The sequence below is a fragment of the Solanum dulcamara genome, chromosome 6, assembly GCF_947179165.1.
Source record: "Solanum dulcamara chromosome 6, daSolDulc1.2, whole genome shotgun sequence".
In the NCBI taxonomy this organism is placed as follows: domain Eukaryota; kingdom Viridiplantae; phylum Streptophyta; class Magnoliopsida; order Solanales; family Solanaceae; genus Solanum; species Solanum dulcamara.
In genome coordinates this window covers 2,864,040-2,884,885 of record NC_077242.1, presented here as the reverse complement: position 1 = coordinate 2,884,885, position 20,846 = coordinate 2,864,040, and the positions used below count along the sequence as shown (strand labels likewise).

The window sequence follows — 20,846 nt, the reverse complement described above, 5'->3', positions numbered from 1 at the left end:
AATAAAAAATAATTCCAACATAATTTATCCCGTTATAACTAATCTTAGCATAACTTATTTCATTATAAGTAATCCCATCATAACTTGTATTCAAACCAAACGACCCCTAAGAGTTTAACCAAGTGGTTATCGCAAAGTTTTAGGTTCAAAGGTAAAAAATATTAGAAGTAATTATAAGTATCTTTTTGGATATATATATATATATATATATATATATATATATTTATAATAATAGTAAAATTACAAGTATTATTTTGGTTTTAATTTGATAATTAAATAAACTATAGAAAAACAAACACAAAAATTAGATCTTGTTATTAGTGTGGATAAGTTGGACATATATCACCCAAAATTTTTAGAGATCAAAAGGAATCAATGCTTCTTTTAAAATATATGTAGAGAGTACTCAATGGAATAAAATGTTTAGCAACTCTTGGCAAAGCCAGCAAAAAAGTATTCGAATAATGGAGACCAAAAATATTATCAAAAGTAGAAACTTGTAAAAATTACTTCAAAACTATGAGCTTTACCAACCGACATCACTGTTCACTCAAGTTTCTTATAAAGAAGACTATTAATTAAAAGTGAAAATTGTATTATAATAATGGGTAATAAAGAAAAAGTCAGAGAAGAATTAGCTAGACATATATGCAAAGAAAAAAGTATAGTATTCTCCAAATTTGACTTATTTTCTTTTTAGCGTTTAATTTCTTTGTATATATGTTTGATTGAATATTTACACAATTTACTCCGCTGTTTTAGCCTTATTTCATTGCTTTTGTAAGGCATACTTTGACGGGAAAAAAACCTATAATTGAAACTCGATTTATGCAACAAATCCACGAATAAATAAAAACAATGAGACAATAATATGTATTATATTAATTAATAAAGTAAATAACACGTGAAAAAGCAGACGTCATTGTTCTAGTTTAATTTTATTAAAAAAATTAGAGGTTGGAGAAGGGAAAACAAGAGATGGAATTATAAAACGAAGAATCAACCAGGTAGCATTTTTCAGTGATTTACTAAGATTCCTCTTAATGAAGTGCATGCAATTTGTGCAAGTTAGTATTCTTCAATTATCTTTTGGGATGATCTTGAATGGTATATTTTCATGGTTTTCTATGAAGTATATCACAACAGAGTTGAAATACACAAAAAGTAGACACGGAGGCAAAAGTTCATATAAAAATTCCATCGAACTCAATAACTTTTGCTCAAAAATTATATTAAGATTACCTTACCTATTGCATTTGAGCTTACTAAACAATCTTGTTGTATATAAAGTTTAGAACACATGATCGAAATTCGAAATAAGCAGAAGAATGTTTTATGGATCCAATTATTTATCATATATAAAAAAAATAAACAGAATAAAGGAATTAATAAACAAAAGTGAATATATAAACATCTAAAACAGTTTCTTCATTCAAATTTTCCTTATGTTCATTTGTCCTTACATTCCTTAAGAACAAATTTAGAAGGTATACAAGTTATTATACCATAGAACTATAAAGAAATTACAATACGAAAATTCATCAAAATTAACAACCAAAAACTACCCTTACAAATTACATTGTTAAAAATTCCCAACCACCCTTTTTCTTGTACAATCAAATAAAATACAAGATTCACAAATCAGTCACAAATTAAATTAAATCGACTCAATCTCAACCCTAATTAACATGACCAAAATTAAAATGATACTTCGTAAAATACTAGATAATAGAAAAAAATTAGTCACACAATAAAGTACAAAACAAAGCAAACTTTTGGGTTTGCTTCTTTTTTTTTTTTTTTCCAAATATCAAATGAACTATTTCCTACTACTATTTTAAATCAAATAGTAGGAATTAATTTCCAAAAATCATGTTAAATTATCACAGCTAGTGAAAAGGGGTCCATAAGAGAAAATAGGAACACATCACGTGAAGGCGTAAGTTAGCTGAAGGCAATACATTTTTAAGAAGCTTACGCTTCTTCCGTGCAACTCATCGGCGGCGCCGTTGCTGACGGTGGTGCATCGGCGGTACCGTTGTTGTTCATTTTCTTCAAGTTTTGTTCATGATAAATCTGTCTTAATCTCTCAATTTCTTTCTTCAGTGCTTCTTGATGTGCTGCCAAATTCACACGAAAAAATAATAATCAACTCGCGTTTATATTCAACTTTGTATATACAGTATAGTTTTTCAGTAAAAATTATTCAAATGAACGTCTTATATTTTTTAATTTCGTCCCTCACTGTAATGATTTTTTAGGTGACTTAATAATGTACAAAATTTAATTGCATTAAACGCTCGACACGGTAAGGCCCTCATTTGTTTCCAACAATTAAATACTATGGTTACGTATATAATTCTTAAATAGACGTACGCTAGCTAATTCTTTAATTTTGGCTGAACAAGTTAATTATGTCACTATAGTATGGTTTAATATTCTTAGTCAAAAGTGATGAGTGATAATTAGTGCATTAATCCTACACTTTTCTGTTCACAGCACGTGAAATTTAGGTGAATTGATTACTTTGTGGGCTGTGGCTGACCAGGTGTAAACCTAATTAGTACAGACAATCATGACTTGCATGCATGTCCTTCGTTTCATTATATGAAAGACCATTTCACTAGGAAAAAAAAAATTGATCAGTATCGCTTGTCATAACTTGGAACTTTTTCAGAAATTCAGTAAATTTGTGAATAAGTAATTGTATGATAATGAACAAGTTAAAAAAATATTCGCTTTTTTAAACTCTTGTAACTTACCATCTTTAAAAATCTTATCTTGAGCCAAAGCTGCAATTCGTTGCCTGAGTGCGCTATTATCAACGTTAAGAAGCAGCCTTTGATGATCCAAAAAAGCAACTCTTGGTGACAATGCTGATACTTCAGTCTGAAAGGGGGAAAAAACAGAAGTTAATTAGTATTAATTAATTGATTATGATTAATGAACAATTAGTTGTTAGTAATTAGAATATTATATTATACACTTACTTGCAGAGTGGTTACACTTCTTTCCAGTTCTGAAATGTACTGTAACTTTCTAACTCTAGATCTTTGAGCTGATTGCCTGTTTGCTAAAATTCTAAAAAAAAAAGCGAGAACCCGTTAATTACTCATCGTGATAAGACGTGTTGACAATATAATTAAATAAATAACAATATCATAGCTCTAACTGTTTCACGTGATTTAACATTTACATATGCAAATGACGAAAGATTAATGCTTAAATTAGCAATTAGGCTAGTCATAATCATAATTACCTCTTAATCCTCTTTGGATCCACAATAGAATTATTATCAGAAGAATCATTAGCAGGATTTTTATTAGCTGCCGCCGATTGATTATCACTATCATCTTCTCCTGGCTCATTCTTCGGTTGAACCACTTGATTAACATCTACTAGTCGAAACGGTGATTTCTGATCTTCATTTTCGCTGATTTGATCAGACGGCGTAGAAGGATTCGTACTCGACGGATTTGACGACGGCGCCGTAACAGAAAATGCAGTACCGCCGCCGCCGCCGCCGCCGCTATCATCGGAAAACATAGTAGTAAGTTGTTCATCATCCAATTTATCGAATCCATTATTCAACCCGGTGCCCCGACATTGCTGGAGAAAAGGAGCCTCCACGAATGCAATCGGGTCGCTAACCGATCTCCGGTGAGAATTCCTTCGGGCCGACGAGAAATCCAGGAAATCGTCGACCCAGGAATTACTACTGTGGTGATTGGCGACGATGGTGGAGGAATTAGGCAATGGAGGCATGTTTTGAAAAGGCCAATTGTGTGCCATTGTAGGAACTTTTGGTGGTAGTTGAGCCATGCACTACTAAAAATTGGCAAAAAGGTTCAATTGTGTTGAAAGAATTGAGCTTTTGGGTATATAAAGAAGATGAAGAAAAGGATAATAAGGAGGTAAAGTTGGTAAAAATTTATTCCTACTTGATATTCATATCAGCTAAATAAATGCATGATATGAATGTGTCTATACATAAAAAATAAATAAATTAGTGTTTGATTATCAATTGGCATGCATTATTATATCATTTAATCACTTAAATATAATAAATTGATAATATTTGATATAAATATCATATTCGGTAAATTATTATAAGTGAGGTCTAAAAAAGATAGAGCGTATGCTGACCTTATCATTATTTTGTAAATGCCGTAGAGGCACTGTTTCTCAAACACTCTTAGCTCAAGTACAGCAAATCCAAGGAACAAGAAATAGTGTACAAGGAACAAGAACAACAAAATAGTGCAATAATTAAAACAAGAGAAAATGCTAAAATATGTCATCGAACTTTGAGAAAAGACTCATTTATGTCATCCGTTAAAAGTTTGGTTCATTTATGCTATCGAATCATAATTGACCACGTGTACAAAATAGTTTTACAAAGCGAAAAATATTTTTAGTTTATAAATAATGGCATGAATGAGTCTTTTCTCAAACAAAAATGACATAAATAAGCCAAACTTTTAACTGATAGCATAGATAAGCTTTTTTTCTCAAAGTTCAATGACAAATTAGAGTCTTAAAACAACCAAGGATGTTGAATATTAGAAGCAAGAATTATAATAATACGGCTAGTACAAAGCAAAACAGTGCAAAACATATATGCGACAAGAAGGCGTGGCTACCAAAACACATTGACAAGTGATTAGATACCAAAAGTTTAAGACTATAATATGAATAGGCTAATACTACGCTTGATACAGTACTCTATACAATCATCAATTCAAATACATGAATAGACTAGTAATAAGATAATTCTTAATTACATACTAACTTTCTATTCTTATTCATAACTTTTATTCTCTTTTATTTGAGATAATGTCCTCGATAAATTAAAAATGAATCATATTTGTTTAGTTTTGTTTTTCATTTGTTTTTGGAGGAAGAGGAATAGTGAGTCACATGGGAGGGGATTAAGAACAGCTAGCAACAGCTGTGAAGAGAGGGAAATTAGTCTTTTCTCAACGGTTTATTAACTGGAGGAATCAGTCACCACGTGCCTATCGATGTGACCCTTTTGACCTTTCTCACTTTTTCTCCTCTTTTTTAATTTTAAAGTAAATAATTATCACCATTGTTACATTTGAGTAGTTTTGACGGTTATTTTATTATTGTTATATTATTATTATTTTATATTTGATATTAGAGTTTGATTAAATCAAAAAACTTACATCAAGAACTTCAACATTAATAGATAAAGCACACGCTAATAAAGATAATTTTTTTGGAGATTTGAATTAGAAACTTCTAATTAAAAAAAATAGTTACTAAAATCATTTTACAAAAAATGAAATTTGCACAATTTTGAAAATAAAATAAGGACCTCAAAATGGATGGTATAGAAAAGGAGAAAACTCTACAAATTGAATAAAGAAAGAAAAAAGTTATAGTATTAAAATTAAAATTAAAATTAAAGGATAAAGGTATAGTGGGGGTATGTAGGGAAGATGAGTTGTGGAAAAATAAAAAGTAGGATGTTAGAATCATGTCTTCTTCTTCCCCCATGTGAACTGTTTGTAATAGCAACCCCTATCTCCTCTTTCCTTTGTCCCCAAATCACACTCACATGGAGGCTATGTCAATGTCCCTTTTGTGAAGGAAAAAAAAAAGGAAAGAGAAAGAAGCCATCTTTTATTTTATTTTTATGGAATTTTTACATAAATAAATTCTTTTATATTAATAATTATTTTTTTAGGATACGTTTTTCTAATTACTCTCTATAACATATTTATTTTAATTAATAAAAAAAAATTACTCAATTACCCCCTCTTTCTCTAGGTGACTCCTTTTTTTTTCCATTTCATCACTCTTTCTATTTATCTTGCTCCCTCTTTTAATTATCCTAATTTAAAATTAATTTAAATAGTATCAAAATGTTTGAAATTTACACATAATACTTATAATATATTTTTATTAAAAATATTTTAATTATATATTCATCACATTTTAATTATAACATATTGAATTCGAAATCTATTATAATTATTTTTTATTTTTTTCTCTTATTAACGGAGTATATTATTGTATTAAAAATATTTTAATTATATATTCACCACGTGCATTGAAACATGCCTATAATATAGTATATTGGATTCAAAATCTATTATAATTATTTTTTATTTTTTACTCTTGTTAACGGAATATATTATTGTATTAAAAATATTTTAGTTATATATTCACCACGTGCATTGAAACATACTTATAATATGTATAATATATTGAATTTAAAATATATTACAATTATTGTTTATATTTATATTTCTTTATTGTGTTAGAAATGCATTATATATGTATTTACATAAAAAAATTATCTAATTTAAAAGATAGTAAAATTATCATTTCTGTAATATTAAATCTAAAATTAAATTAAATTTAGGATAATTAATTATTATTTTTAAAAGAAGAAAAAAAAAAGATAATGATAAAGAGAGCGGAAAAAAACGACCAAAAAAAGAAGGAGGAGAGAGACACGGGGGTGGGAGGGACAAAGAGAAAGAGAAAGAGAAAGAAAGGGAAAACCAACGGACTAAAGAAGGAAAAAAAAAGGAGAGAGGGAGGAAGAAAAATATTTTTAGTCTTTCTTTTATTATTTTGGATAAAAAAAGTATTATTATTTTTGTTAAAGTTAAAATATGTTTTAAAATTTGTAATGAATGCTATATATTATATTATTTAAGTAAATGACTCTATTTTAATTTTCATTCAATAATTGATATTCGTTAATCTTAGGTTAATATGAGTTCGAGTTGTACGTGAAGTTTTGCTTTGAGAGTAAATTTTTCCTACTAAAAAATGCGATATTCTCAAAATTCAAATTCAAAATATCTACAGGCTAAGGATGGAAAATACTCGGTACAATTTCATCCAATATTCGATTTTATTTTGAAGTCCAATGAACTTAAACTAACATTGTAAAGTTTCAGTCCGAAGGTAAACTTTTTTTTCACTAATAATTAAAAATGGAAATTCTCGACGAAGCATGTTGAAAACCGAATGAAGTTTAGATCGTTGGTAATGTTTTCGAGGAATTTCTAATTGATTTAATCAGAAACGTAAGTTGCTCAAATATTTATATTTTTTATAATAATTACCAGAAAATGCTTTATTTTTATAATTCAGATTCGAAATATCTAGTTAAGGAGAGAGTATACCCTAGAACCTTTGTGGTCCTATACCCCCACCTCTAAACATTAATTAAAGACTTCAACCAAATCCCAAACTATATAGTTTAATTTTTTGGTAGTTTCTTTGCACCATCGCCCTATATGCATTTATTATCAATGATTCTTTTTCTTTTCTTGGTAGTATTTTTTAAAGCAGAAATAAATAATAAGGGAGACACTAATAATGATTAGTGATGAGTTCTAAAGGCATGTTAATACCTCTGTCACGCAGAAAACTTGTCTACTGCATGTGCCTACTTACTATATATATATATATATATATATATATATATATATATATATATATATATATATATATATATATATATATATATATATATATATTGTCTATATTAATATATAGTATTATTATCTTCTGTTTTTGTAAAGTTTGAGATCGTTGATTTAATATTCTATAATTTTGATTCCCTCTTTGTCATGCATTAACAATAATAATTATATATATATATAAAAAAAAAAAGCCCCTTGTTCAAGTTAACTTGAATATGACGTCTTAATTAATTTTCGCTCTTTTCCTCCTTTATTTCTTGTTTCAAAGAATAAAAAATTAGAAGGAGAGCGTTGGAATAATTGCAAAGTTTGTCACGATGTAACATATAAGTCACAAAAATTGTCTTTGTAGGATATATTTATTATGAGTTCGAGCCATGCAAATAACTATTAATACTTATATTAGGATGAGTTATCTATATCGCATTTCTTAGAGTATGACTCTTCTCTTAAACCTTGCTAATACGAAATGCTTTGTGCAATGGACGATCTTTTAAGTTCACCACTTTTGATATTTGAACGCGGTTAATTCAGAATCTTGAGAGATTATCTCCTTTCCAACCAAATTCATATTACATATCTCATTATGGTGTTAAAGAGTGATATTTCAAAAAAAAAAAAAAAAAAAGAAGAAAAAAAAATCTACCGCCAAGATTTGTGAAAAAACAATAAAGATTTCTAAATTAAAAGAAATATTGGCATATTTGATAAAGGAAATAATGGTGAGAAGTTTATTTAAACTATCTCGTTTTTATAAATTTCACACTCCAATTATTGGATTTTTCTGCTACCCCGTATATTATAACTTTCAAGGGTTAAAACCCCTTCAACTCAATATTTGTTAATGTGTGTATTTCATACCCCTAAGGCCATAAATACTTAAAATGTGTTGAGTAACACATTATTTGTCATTTGAACATATATTTTTTTATAATTTCAGGGTTAACTTATGCGCAACTTAACCAATTATTTCACATGATTCATGTCACAAGTATCAAATAACCATGTTCACTAACTCTAAAACAAATAAATGAAATTACTAGTGTTTTATCTTTATTCAGATTTCAACCATTATTTGAACATATAATTAACACAGAAAATTCCAAACTATTACTATTTTACAAGTTTCATACTTTGAATGATGATGAAATTAATATAACAAAGATTTCAAGTTTATAAAAAAGAGATAGTTGGGTGATGACAATCCAAGGGGATTAGCATGTGCAATCCAGAAAGAAATTTTGAGAAAGAAGATACCATTTTGATATATAGGCAACAAAGATTCTTTTGGCTAATATATTTTATTAGTTAATGTCCCTCTCCATAATTGTCTTTAAAATTTTAAAATATCCTAAATCTTTGGATTGGTGGGGATCCCAAAAAAATTCTCAAAGGGTTGGGGGGTGGGTGGGGGGGGGGGGGTCCGTACATGAAAAGAGCATTAACAAGTAGGACACAAAAGTAGCATTATTGCACGTGGGAGGAGCCAGTAGGACCCTACTTGTTCATTTCAATCACAAATTATAGGAGTGGGCATAAATATCGGAAAATTGAAAAAATCGAATCAAATTAAATTGAATTAATTTAGTTTTTTGGTGTTGATTTTTTGGTTTTTCGATTCTGTATCGGTTCTTTTTTTTTTTGGAAACTTCAGTTCTTCGATTCGGTGTATGGTGTAAGGGTCACGAAATCACGATGCATTAAAGAATCGAAGTTTTATTAATTAAATTTAAAATATTATATTAATTATATATTTTGACCCAAAATGTTTTAATTTTTATCCAACCTAATGACCCATTTTAAATTTTGGCCCAAATTTTAGAGCCCTAAATTGCTCACCCCCTGCCTCCAGGCTTCACTCCCTTGTCACTCTTCACTCTCCATTGGTTTCTTCACCCAATGAAGTTTCTTGCTATCATTACAAAAGACTAGTTTTTTTTTTTTTTGAGTTTTAGTACTTATATTTTTAGTCTTTATATATTTCAAATTACTCTATGAAATATTAAAATTACATGAATAGAGTGAAAAATATATAGATTACCTATATAACTAATTTGGAACAAAGACATAATTAAAATAGTTTACCGATATTGTACTTTTATCAAACCGATAAACTTCACCTAAGTAATATAAATGACACGCCTGGACTCAACAAATCTTTTCTTTTGACTAATGAATAATCATAGTTAATTGTACAGAAAAATTATTTTTAAAACATCGAAATAAATCGAACCAAAGTTGAAAAAATCAAACCGAACCAATCTAGTTTGGTTTGGAATATGATGCACACTTTTTTAAGATCGAACATTGAAGAATCGAATCGAACTTTAGCAAAATCGAACCGAACACCCACCTCTAACAAATTATATAATCAAATGGAAAGCTATCAAAAGTTGCAGGACCATTCCGACAATTAACTTTTTTGTTGAGGGACACACAAAAACAAGGGGTGCAAATGTTTAAATATTAAAAGAGCGGGTCCTTCTTTTGCACAATTTCATCAACTCATGGGAGACAATGTGATATAATCACGGCCTACCACTTCTAATTTAATGAAATTGATTTATTTTTTCTCCTAAACAAGATGTGAAAAATAAATCAGAAATCATAAGTCAAATATTTTTCAAAATTCAAATGACTTATTTTTACTTTCAGAAATTCAATAGCAGATTACTCAGGAGTTAAGGATTTTAGAAAAAGATAAAGAACCTTTGAACTTCTAAAAAGAGAAAGTGTAACTCTGAAGCAAAATTAAAAACGTTCAAAATATGATAATAAAATAAAGAATGATAACGGAGGGAGTCCATTGTCTATCAAGTTTCAAACTATATGTTACTCACTCTTAGAATTTCGTCACAATGCTTAGAATGAGTATCAGGATAACAAATGTGACATCTATTTACCATAGAAACTCCTAAATTTGCTCACATGAGCATCTATGAATCTTTTTTAAAATATATTGACTCATGATGATTGACGCATTATCGATAGTTAAATACATGCTACGTATTTCCACTCTTTCATCACAATTAATCACATGATTACTTGTTTCGCTGAGATTTTTTTAATTTTTTTATGTTAATAACATTCGCTTAATTATAATATTTCTAACTTGCACGAAAGGAAGAACACTAATGCGATCATTTGATAAGCTTTGACATTGACATATAAAATAAGCTTAGGTTGCAACACCATCGGCAACAATATACAAGTTAGTTTAAGAAACCAGAAATTCCACTTACAATTTTCTAGTGGTTACGAAACTATTCCTATCAGTTTTTTCTAGTTCACTATTAACCGTCTTTATGTTCATTAAGACAAATTAGAGCCTCTCTCTTTTACATTTATGTTTAGTTCTTATCCTTAGATTAGCTTTTATAAAATCATAAGTAGAAATATATTTCAATATAATGTATTCTAAATGGAAAATATGTTTGTAATGCATTTTGTAACTACGGAACATATCTATATATTTTTAAAAATAAATTATCACGTCTTTTATAGTTTTTAGAAAGTAATACTTTTGTTACTTGTTAGACGAAAGTTACATTTACACTATGACTACTTAAGTGCAATGTTTAAAATCCATATATATGACATTTTTACACTAGATTAGGGCTATATATAACTAGAATTGTAATTTATCCATTTCAATTTTCAAGCATCACTTATCTTTATAGCCAGTTATATCTCAATCTACAAAAATCGTTCACTATTGAACTTATAATAGTTTTTTGGCCAAATTTTTGAAAGGTCAAACGTGCCTTTTTTTTAATCAAAAAATGTTTACTTTAGAAAAGTAAGGTGTTTGATCACAAAATAAATTCTTCTCGAGAGTAGGAGAAGTTATTTTTCAGAAGCTAAAAACCATTAAAAAATAATAAACCAAAAACACGTTTTTGAAAAACAGTTTTCAGCAAAATACACTTTAGAAGCACTTTTTAAATTTATTTGCCAAACACTCACCAAAAATTCCTTTTTTGAAGTCACTTTCCAAAATAGTTGATTCTAAAAACTTGGCCAAACAAACTATTATTTTCTACTTCAATATATATGGCTACTTCACTTTTCAAAATGCTTATTTTAGAAAAGTAATCTGTTTGATCAAACTTTTGAGTGGAAATAAATGCTACAGGAGAATAGCAGAAGTAATTATTTTTCCCATAAACACTTTTTTGAAAAACAATTTTAAGAAAAATACACTTTAGAAGCACTTTTAAAATTTAGAAGTCTCAAACTTCTCACCAAAAATATGTTTTAACAAAAACACTTTTCAAAAATAGTTGATACTAAAAACTTGGCCAATCATCTAGTTGATTTTAAAAACTTGATCAAATAGACTATTATTTTTCACTCCAATACATATGGCTATTTTACTTTTCAAAATGCTTATTTTTTTTAAAATAAGATGTTTGATCAAACTTTTAAGAGGAAATGAATGCTATCGGAGAGTAGCAGAAGTCATTTCCAACTTCTCACCAAAAATATTTTTTTTAAAAAAACACTTCTCAAAATAGTTGGTTCTAAGAACTTAGGTCAAACATACTATTATTTTCCACTCCAACATATATGGCAACTTCACTTTTCAAAATGCTTGTTTTAGAAAAGTAAGGAATTTGATTAAACTTTTGGGAGGAAATAAATACTACTGTAGAGTAGCAGAAGTTTCCCAAAAATACTTTTTTGAAAAACAGTTTTACGAAAATTATATTTAGAAGCATTAGAAAAAAATTATCAAACATCAATTGGTGCTCAAAAGTAATTTTTGAAATTTATTAGCCAAACACAAACAACTTTTCATGCCAAAAATGCTTTTTTAAAAAGCACTTTTCAAAAAGTTGATCTTAAAAACTTGGCCAAACAGACTATTATATCTACTTCAATATATATGGCTACTTACCGAAGGTCTATTGAAAACAACTTATCTAGCCTTCACAAGATAAGGGTAAGGCTACGTACCTTGATGTTGTTGTACAGACTACATTCCGCCCTGCAACACAAACTATCAACAGAACACATAGATACAGCAAACATGCAAGATTGAGCAAGAAGTACAAGTCTGTACAACTTTAAGTCTCACATAGATAAGGTTCAACAGGTAAATGTTTTACGAGAGGTGGACTGCTGTATAAAGTATATACAAGTTACAGTTTCAGCAACAACTCCACATCTTGGAGATTAAATATTTAAAACAGAGTACAAAATGCCCGCGCTTTTTAGTTATTTACTGAACCAAAATAGTAATATCAATCGCCTCCTGTATTCACAACGTCCTTGTCCTTTTTCTCGGTAGACAATGCTGTAGATTTGCATATAGCACAGCTATTCTTCACAACTAACCACTTCTTTATACAATCTTCATGATACTCGTGCCCACAGTCAAGAATGCCAATCTTTTCATGGTCTTTGTAATCAGTCTGCAATAACGCGTGTAAGATATGCAGGTCATCAGAGCTATCTCAAAGAAACAAGCGACAAGAAAAAGGAATATAGCTCAACTGAAAAGCTAATCAAGGAAAACTTTAACACTAAATCATTGAATATGGGAGTAATAGTCATGCAGAAGCAATCAAGGATGCCTAAAGCCCTATTATTTAGTGCTAGAAGCTAACCTACGTAAGTTCACCCTTCGGGTAAATAAGATGCAAACTTCAAAGAATGAAGAAAATCACAACATAGAGGCTGAGGCAGATGCGTATTTAGAATTTCGAGGGAGTGGGTGCACTATTATTATCGCATTATGCGATACTTCAGTGTAGGCACACATCTATATTTAAGTATTTTTTAAAAAAATATAACACTAATATATATTATTTGGGAAGGGGAGCATAGGTTCACGTGAACCCGGTGACCCCCACCTAGATACGCCCCTGGGCTGAGGTGACATTGTGCCAGGTGAACAACCAAAAAGTTACTCATTTGCATGATAAGGAAACCTTATAAAGATTCATGACAATATTTTGAAGAAGATATAGGAAGAAAATGGCAATATAAACAATACGCAGAGTGCAGTAAAGATAAGTCAAATAAGGATATTGAAGTACAACAGCATCCAGTTTTTATAGAAACTATAGGTTACAAATTGACTACTGACCCCTGCAGAAAATCGCAATATTCTTATATCAACTATAAGCCAGTGAAGGGGTAATACCTGGCATATGACACAGACAGTTTTCTGATCTTGAGCTGCAACACTTTCAAGAGTTTCGGTAGACAAAAATATTCTCGTTTTCATATTGGTAACAATGAATTCCTCAGATAAACCAGTATTCACATTGCCAATTCGCTCCCCCAACGCAAGAAGCTCCTGGATAGAATTTTTACATTGCAGGATAAGTTTGCCAAATTATGGCAAATAATTAACTGAGGATTACCACGGCTTTTACTTATCAACAATCATGACAAATATATGACACATGAAAATAACCTACAATGGACCTCACCTCATAGGACATGCGATCAACGTCCAAACGCATATCTCTGTGCTGATCAATAACAACACCCACTCCACGGAACCCTGGAACACCCAGCATTGCCACTCCCTAGTAAAACCAAAAGAAAGAGATACAACATCCAATCTCATTACTTTAACTGCACCGAAACTACACTACAGCAAAGATAACAAGAAGAACTGGTCAAATGGAACAAATTTTACATCTTGTGGCAAAACTCTTACGTTAGGGAGGTTGTGGTGACTAGTATTTGTTCCACGTATGAATTCCCTTTGATGAGGTCTGTACATTCTAAAGCCAGACGGCAGCAAGGGTCCCATATTGGACGAACTAAGTTGTAGTTGTCTGCCTGGAGATGCTGTCATCTGAGGAGGGGAGCTCATTGTGTGGCCTACCATACTTTGCATATTAGGTGGCAGATGAGCATGGTACTGCGGTGGTCCTTGAGGAATGGGTGGATACATAAAACTAGTCAAACCCCCATTGCTGGAAGGTACTTGATAACCTTGCATACCCATGTTTCCAGCACCTAGTACATAGCCTCCGGCACCACCTAAAGTAAATAGAAAAAAGCAGAAGAAAGATGCAATCAGTTAATAAAGTTCATTTCTGACACTTAGAATAAAGATCACGAATTGCAGTTGATAATTTGAGGAAAGAGAAAAACAAAGGCTTTCCTGGATTATTAGAAAAGGAAATGAAACAAACATTAGGTTATAAACATGGAACAAAAGAGACGTATGCCACATAAAATGTGAAGATGGCAAAAGAAAAGAATAAGATGTGTTTCAAGTGGATTATCGCTTTTTAATTTGTAAGAAGAAAGAAGGACAACTGACGTATGCATTGCTCAACTTGGCAGCATGCTAATACCTCATATAAAAACAAATTTAGAAGAACAAAAGAATTTGATGAAGGGGAGAAGATAACCTATCAAACAAAAAGTTAAGCTGAATAGATACTCAAAAGTCATAAATGTAAATTAAAACAAAAAGAGTAGTTACCGGGCAGATAGGGTAAAGGAGCAGCCTGGCTCCAGGCCCAAGGTTGAGCCACACTGCTGCTGCTATGGAAAGGCATGTTTAACCATGGATTGCCTGGAAACTGATAGGATTGACCTACATAGTTACCTCCATCCTCACGTGATACAGAATCCTCTGTAGTGCCTGAGACTGGAAGCCCATCACGTAACCCATGATCTACTGGAAATGGCAAATCTGTAGATGCAGATGGAGCTGCATTTTCAAGCAGTGTTTCTGAGTCGCTCCCTCCATGCTCGCGTGATACATCACTGGAAGAAGCACCTGATTCATGAGCTGTTGTTATGACGGAGGCAGCGGAAGTACTAGGCCCAGCCACATCAGAATGATGAAGATTTCCAGAGTTGCGTTCAACACTCTTTTGCTTAGCTGACCCTCTGGTACTGTCCATACGAGGATCATTCCTATCTAAATTATTTGCGTTATTTCCAACACTGCCCTGAGTGCCTGAGACTGGAACCCCATCACGTAACCCATGATTTACTGGAAATGGAAAAGCTGTAGATGAAGATGGAGCAGCCACATAAGGGTAAAAGTAATTTGATGGTGGTGCAAATGCTGCGCCAACACTGGTGAGATGATGCCACTGTTGAGTCCCATTGGCCGGTGGCATCCCATAAATTAAAGCACCCTCTAGATGGCCTGGTAGATGGGGCACATAGAAATTACCAATGTTTCCTGGAGCTGGTACAATAGAGTGGACATTTGGATGTGGAAAAGCTGTAAAGCTCCCATACATCATACAAGGCTCTGGATAAATATATGCTTGACTCGGCTGATCTGCTCCCAAATCCATGAAGTGATTACTGTGGGACCTACTCCTTTCCCCCATGATATCGAGTACAATCTCGTGTGGATAATATCTGGTCAGACAAGAATAAACCGTCATGCAAAACTACATGCCAATACATACATTAACTAAGAGATCACATAAACTCAGTATCTGCCAGCTGATATGATACCAATTTAATTAAACCTGAAGTTCAATGCTAATATGTAAATTTTTCTTGGCATTTATCTCAAAAATCACACTTCAAAATTGACAGTAAAGTTAACAAGATCCCATACAAAAGTTTTAGGATTAATTCTCTTTAATTCAGAAGTTTACTTACGTAATGCAAACCATCATAGAAATACACCAAGCAGCAATAGAACGCGAGTATAAAGTTTTTTCTTGATATGCAATTGTTACATTTGGTAAAGAGTAACTAAACCAAACAGAAAGAGAAGTGGAAGTTAGACGAAGCGAATATGGCACGTGGATAGACAAAAAGCTACTATTACGGATCTAAGAACCGCGAGTTCACTAGCCATGAAAGGAGTATCCTTAAAATGGAAAAATTTCTTGCCCTATTTTTTTTTCTTTAGGAAGGGGGAAGAGATAAATCAGATCTACTCCCATTACAGAAAGACAATAACTTTTTTTTTGATAACCGTGGTGTCAGGATCAGCTTTCATGCACCTAGACTAATTCCACAGAATATCTGTCACCTCCCACCAGCAACAGGTACCGGGTAACCTCTCTCCTCAAAATCAAGCACAACACCACTTCTACGAATGCTTAAGAGAAGCTCAGGTAAAAAAGACCACACTCCATCTTGTTGAAAACAGAAGCTAAGGTAAAAAAGACCACACTCCATCTTGTTGAAAACAGACTTCCACATTCTGGTGGTAGATGCATAAGGCAGCTACACAGGTACCCACTGCCACAAAAAACAATACTTGACATACCCAGTGTAATCCCACAAGTGGTGTCTGGAGAGGGAAGGTTGTACGCAAACCTTACCCCTACCTTGTGCAAGTAGGGAAGGTTGTATGCAAACCTTACCCCTACCTTGTGCAGGTAGAGAGGTTGTTTCTGATACAAATGGGAAAAGGATGATGGGGAAACAAAGAAGGTGGTGAGGAGAAAGAGGGTTAAACGTGGGGTATTGGAGATCTCATGGGTGAAGGTGGGGAGTGAGCCTAAAGTGATATACATCGTGAATCTGTTGACGTCTTAAAATAGCTGAATTACGCAAATGCTCTAGTATAAAATGGGTGGAAGATGGAAAGGAAGGATATACCAACATCTGCAAAATACACCCAACAAGCAGAAGTTATCATTTGTCAGAGAAGGAATTCAGTTCATTAGAGCAATTGAGCCATTTCTGTTGCAAGTTTAAGCCATTAGAGGCAAAATATTCCAATTTTATTGGAAGTGAAAAGGTAGGCACGATACTAATGGCTTCGCTGTAAGCATATACTCAAGCAGCAGCGGTAAGGCTTCATTTCAATGTAGTCTTGTGAAGTTCAACCAACTAACTAGCCCATTTGCAGCTAGCATTAAAGATTTCCACTAATCATACCATTTTACCGAATTTCTTAGAAACCAATTTTCTGACCTAGATACGTATCATTGACATTATTACATTGCAAAAGCTACAGATCATAGCTTTATCTCCAGATGAAATAATGTGCTCGTAATCGGCAATAACTTCCCAGCTAAGCCTAGATGAAACTATTACCATCCTTTTTATAAGCACTAAATAATACTCGTACCATTCTTAAACAGACAACAGACACGATAAGTAGAAGCAATTCATGCATCTACTATTGTCAAGAATAACTAACATAGGAAACCTGTCTTACAGACAACTGCAATTTACTTTAATAAGGAAAATAGTAAAATCGGCTATAGGAAACATGATTAAATAGGGGAAATAACTCCCCTCCCCTAAATACATGTTAACGTGCCAAGACCTCCTTCCTTGAAGCCTCCTAATGGACTAGATAATTGCAAACATGAAAGAGTACCCTTCGTATTTGTTTGTCTTTCACAGAAGAAGTTGTGATAAAATTGACAATCAAGATAAACCTTCACAATTCACAGTTGCAAAAAGGCCACCTTTACTCCCTTAGCCAGTCAAAAACCAATAGATTCTCGAAGTCTACAAAAGTCCACATGACAATGATGAGAGAAAAACAAGAAAGAGAATGATCTTAGAGAGGATACGAAACTTAGTACAATTGATTGCAGATGTGACAAGAAGAAAAAAAGAATTGGGAAGTATAGAGGTAACTATCAGGTACCAAAGTTATCTGATTTCCCTTACAAGTCAAACCGAATTTGCCACGCGGTTAGTAAAAACTACAAAAGAGTAGGAAAAGACAGAACAAGTAGCATCCACATAAGGAGTGCTCCATCATTCATGGGATCGATATGACCATGTTTAAAAACTCAAAGTCATTAGACTCAATATGAGATACTAGATAGAGAACTTGTATCACAAAGTTGAGATAGCTGTAGTGGTTCCACACAGAGTGACTTTTAGCTAAACCGCTTATCACGGAGTTGAGCTAGCTGTATGAAGATTTGCTTTTCTTTCCTTGTTAGCTCATAGAATAAAAACCTTTAGAAAATTCAACCAGATAGGAAGTACGGTTCCTAATGGAAATGCATATAAACAATCATAACAAAGAACACACTCTTGAATTTCAGACCAGTAGTTTATAAATTCAACAAACCTTGATGACTGAGGTTAACCAAGGCAAAAACAACTTCGTATACCTTTTCTTTATAAGGAATTACCTCAAAAACTAAAAAAACAAACAAATATACGCTGATCAAACACCTTTCAAAGTTCCAAGTAAAATTCAATAGCTGTTAGTCAAGAAAACAATGCCCAGAAGCCTCACTCCCAAATTAGTTAGGGTCGACTGTCAAAATCCTTTTTCTTTTTCATTTTCTTTTTATTTTTCTTTAACAAGCAAGAACTGGATTTTTTTTTCTTAGAGACAGTGGTGTTCAGACCAGCTTGCACACACCTCAGTTGTTTCACCGGGTACGTCCTACCTCCCACAAACACAGGAGATTAATCCTACCAATGCTTATACAGATGATAAAAAAATCATCAAGTGTTTTCTCCATTTAGACACCATTTAATTCAAACAAAACACTTAGTAAACAAATTTAAAACCTTCAATTTTTTCCACCTTTTTTCTTTCCCAAACAATCAAGAACATCCCCATTTTAGAAAATCATTCTTTCAGCGTCCCCATTTAAGTTAATTCTAAAATGAACATACACAAACATTAGATATAAACATAAAAAAAAACAATCTTTAACATTTTTCCAGAGAGAATCAACATGCAACTGATATAAAAAGTTTTTTAAACAAAAATGCAATTCACTAATAAAAACAAAACCTTACCTTTCACAGAAAACTTCACAACAACTGTAGACACCTACAAAAACAACCAACCAAACAAAAAGCCCTAAATTCAAGTTAGTTATCAATGAAAAATGATGATCAATGATCATAAAAATGAACTCCAGCAAAAACCCACAAAATTTTTCTTTCTTCTGACCAAATGCTGCACTTCCACAAAGATTAATTAGCAAGAAAAAAGCTGTAACCGACCAAAAATAAAACACTTTTTTATAAGCAAAACAAAACTGAAACCTTCAATCAAACCATCAAAAAAAGGCAGAAAAACTAACCCAAATAGAGCTTGATGAAGAATTGCAAATGAAAATTAGAGAGAGAAATAGTTGATTACCTCGAGAAAAAACTGAAGCATTAACACATGTTTTTTGCTCTTCAAAAACTATGAACTCCCTGGTATTGTTTTTCCTGTGTATTTTTCTGGGAGTTTACTGCAACGTGGCTCTTTCATTTTGTCATTATTTACCTTATTTCTTTCTTAATTACTACTCTCACCCCTCAACTACTTGAAAACCATTAAAACTTAAAACACATTTACGTCGTTCATAACTATGATTAGTAAAAAAAATATATAAAATAGTCCATTAAGTTTGAAAATATTTAAAATCGCCCATTAAAATATACGATAGAACAATTGTGGTCCTCCTCGTTGATATCGAATATTATTAGAAAATACAAAATAGTCCATTAAGTTTGAAGAAAAATTTAAAATCACCCGTTAAATATACGATAGTACAATTATAGACCTCCTACACGAACCTTGTTTGTATCGGATATTATTAGAAAATACAAAATAGTCCCTTGAGTTTGGAGAGCAATTTAAAATCGCCCGTTAAATATATGATAGCACAATTATCGTCCTTGTACACGAACCTCGTTAGTATCGAATATTATTCGAAACCCCAAAATAATCCGTCAAGTTTGAAGAAAACTTAAAATCTTCCATCAAATATATGGTGGAACACTTATAATCCTCCTATTCAGTACATCATTAACATCGATAATTATTAAAAAAAGACTAAAAATAGTCCCTTAAATTTAGACATAAACTCAAATTTTCCCTTAAATATATGATAGTAGAACACTTATTGTGCTTCTACATGAACATCATTAGTATAGACAATTATTAAAAAAAAATACAAACGGTCCTTTAAGTTTGAAGAAAAAAATTAAAATCCTTCGTTAAATATGATAGAACAATTATAGTCTTCCTACACAAATATTTTTAGTATCGAAGATTATTAGAAAATCTAAATATCTCAGGTTTTGAACAAAAAATTAAAATTGTATGTCAAGTATATAATAGAACAGTTATAGTCCTCCTACACAAATATCGTTAATATTAAAGATTATTTTTAAAAAAATCCCTCAAGTTTAGACATTAACTCAAAATCGTCCCTCAAGTACATGGCAGAACACTAATAATCCTCCTACTAAACATCGTTAATACTTAATATCGATGATTTTTGAAAAAGCCAGAAATAGTCTCCTAAGTTTGAACATAAACTCAAAATCGTCCTTAGATATATGGTGGAACACTTATAGTCATCCTACTGATCAGTACATCATTAATATCGATGATTATTAAAAATGCTTAAAATAATTCTTTAAATTTTGACATAAACTCAACTTGTCCCTTAAATATATTGATTAAACACTAATAATCCTCCTATT

General features: G+C 31.6%; 2 protein-coding genes across 4 annotated transcripts; both read right to left on the bottom strand.

Annotated features, from left to right (window-relative positions):
* Positions 1-1,448: 1,448 nt before the first annotated feature.
* Positions 1,449-3,939, bottom strand: LOC129892079 (basic leucine zipper 61-like). Its single transcript, XM_055967624.1, has 4 exons — positions 3,260-3,939; positions 2,991-3,081; positions 2,763-2,889; positions 1,449-2,120 (listed from the first exon to the last, which is right to left on the bottom strand). The coding sequence occupies exons 1-4, from the start codon at positions 3,820-3,822 to the stop codon at positions 1,975-1,977; spliced, it is 927 nt and encodes a 308-aa protein (XP_055823599.1). The 5' UTR covers positions 3,823-3,939; the 3' UTR covers positions 1,449-1,974.
* An 8,591-nt stretch (positions 3,940-12,530) lies between these two features.
* Positions 12,531-19,609, bottom strand: LOC129891959 (probable E3 ubiquitin-protein ligase ZFP1). Of its 3 annotated transcripts, none has more exons than XM_055967467.1 (7): positions 19,507-19,609; positions 19,158-19,221; positions 14,929-15,827; positions 14,149-14,477; positions 13,916-14,014; positions 13,624-13,779; positions 12,531-12,889 (listed from the first exon to the last, which is right to left on the bottom strand). In XM_055967467.1, the coding sequence occupies exons 3-7, from the start codon at positions 15,794-15,796 to the stop codon at positions 12,719-12,721; spliced, it is 1,623 nt and encodes a 540-aa protein (XP_055823442.1). In that variant the 5' UTR covers positions 15,797-15,827; positions 19,158-19,221; positions 19,507-19,609; the 3' UTR covers positions 12,531-12,718. The 3 variants fall into 3 exon arrangements, with proteins under 3 accessions (XP_055823442.1, XP_055823441.1, XP_055823443.1); XM_055967466.1 differs by having other exon boundaries at positions 19,158-19,191; XM_055967468.1 differs by lacking the exon at positions 19,158-19,221.
* Between the last annotated feature and the right edge of the window lie 1,237 nt (positions 19,610-20,846).

What these genes read in the sequence shown, in the direction of transcription:
- LOC129892079 (XM_055967624.1), bottom strand. Translation starts at nt 3,822, where the DNA reads ATGGCTCAACTACCACCAAAAGTTCCTACAATGGCACACAATTGGCCT. An exon ending in GAAGTGTAACCACTCTGCAA is followed by an intron (nt 2,890 to 2,990) that starts GTAAGTGTATAA and finishes TCCCCCTTTCAG; the next exon opens with ACTGAAGTATCAGCATTGTC. An exon ending in AGATAAGATTTTTAAAGATG is followed by an intron (nt 2,121 to 2,762) that starts GTAAGTTACAAG and finishes TGAATTTGGCAG; the next exon opens with CACATCAAGAAGCACTGAAG.
- LOC129891959 (XM_055967467.1), bottom strand. Translation starts at nt 15,796, where the DNA reads ATGGGGGAAAGGAGTAGGTCCCACAGTAATCACTTCATGGATTTGGGA. An exon ending in TTGATCGCATGTCCTATGAG is followed by an intron (nt 13,780 to 13,915) that starts GTGAGGTCCATT and finishes AATTCTATCCAG; the next exon opens with GAGCTTCTTGCGTTGGGGGA. An exon ending in CTGTCTGTGTCATATGCCAG is followed by an intron (nt 12,890 to 13,623) that starts GTATTACCCCTT and finishes GCGTTATTGCAG; the next exon opens with ACTGATTACAAAGACCATGA.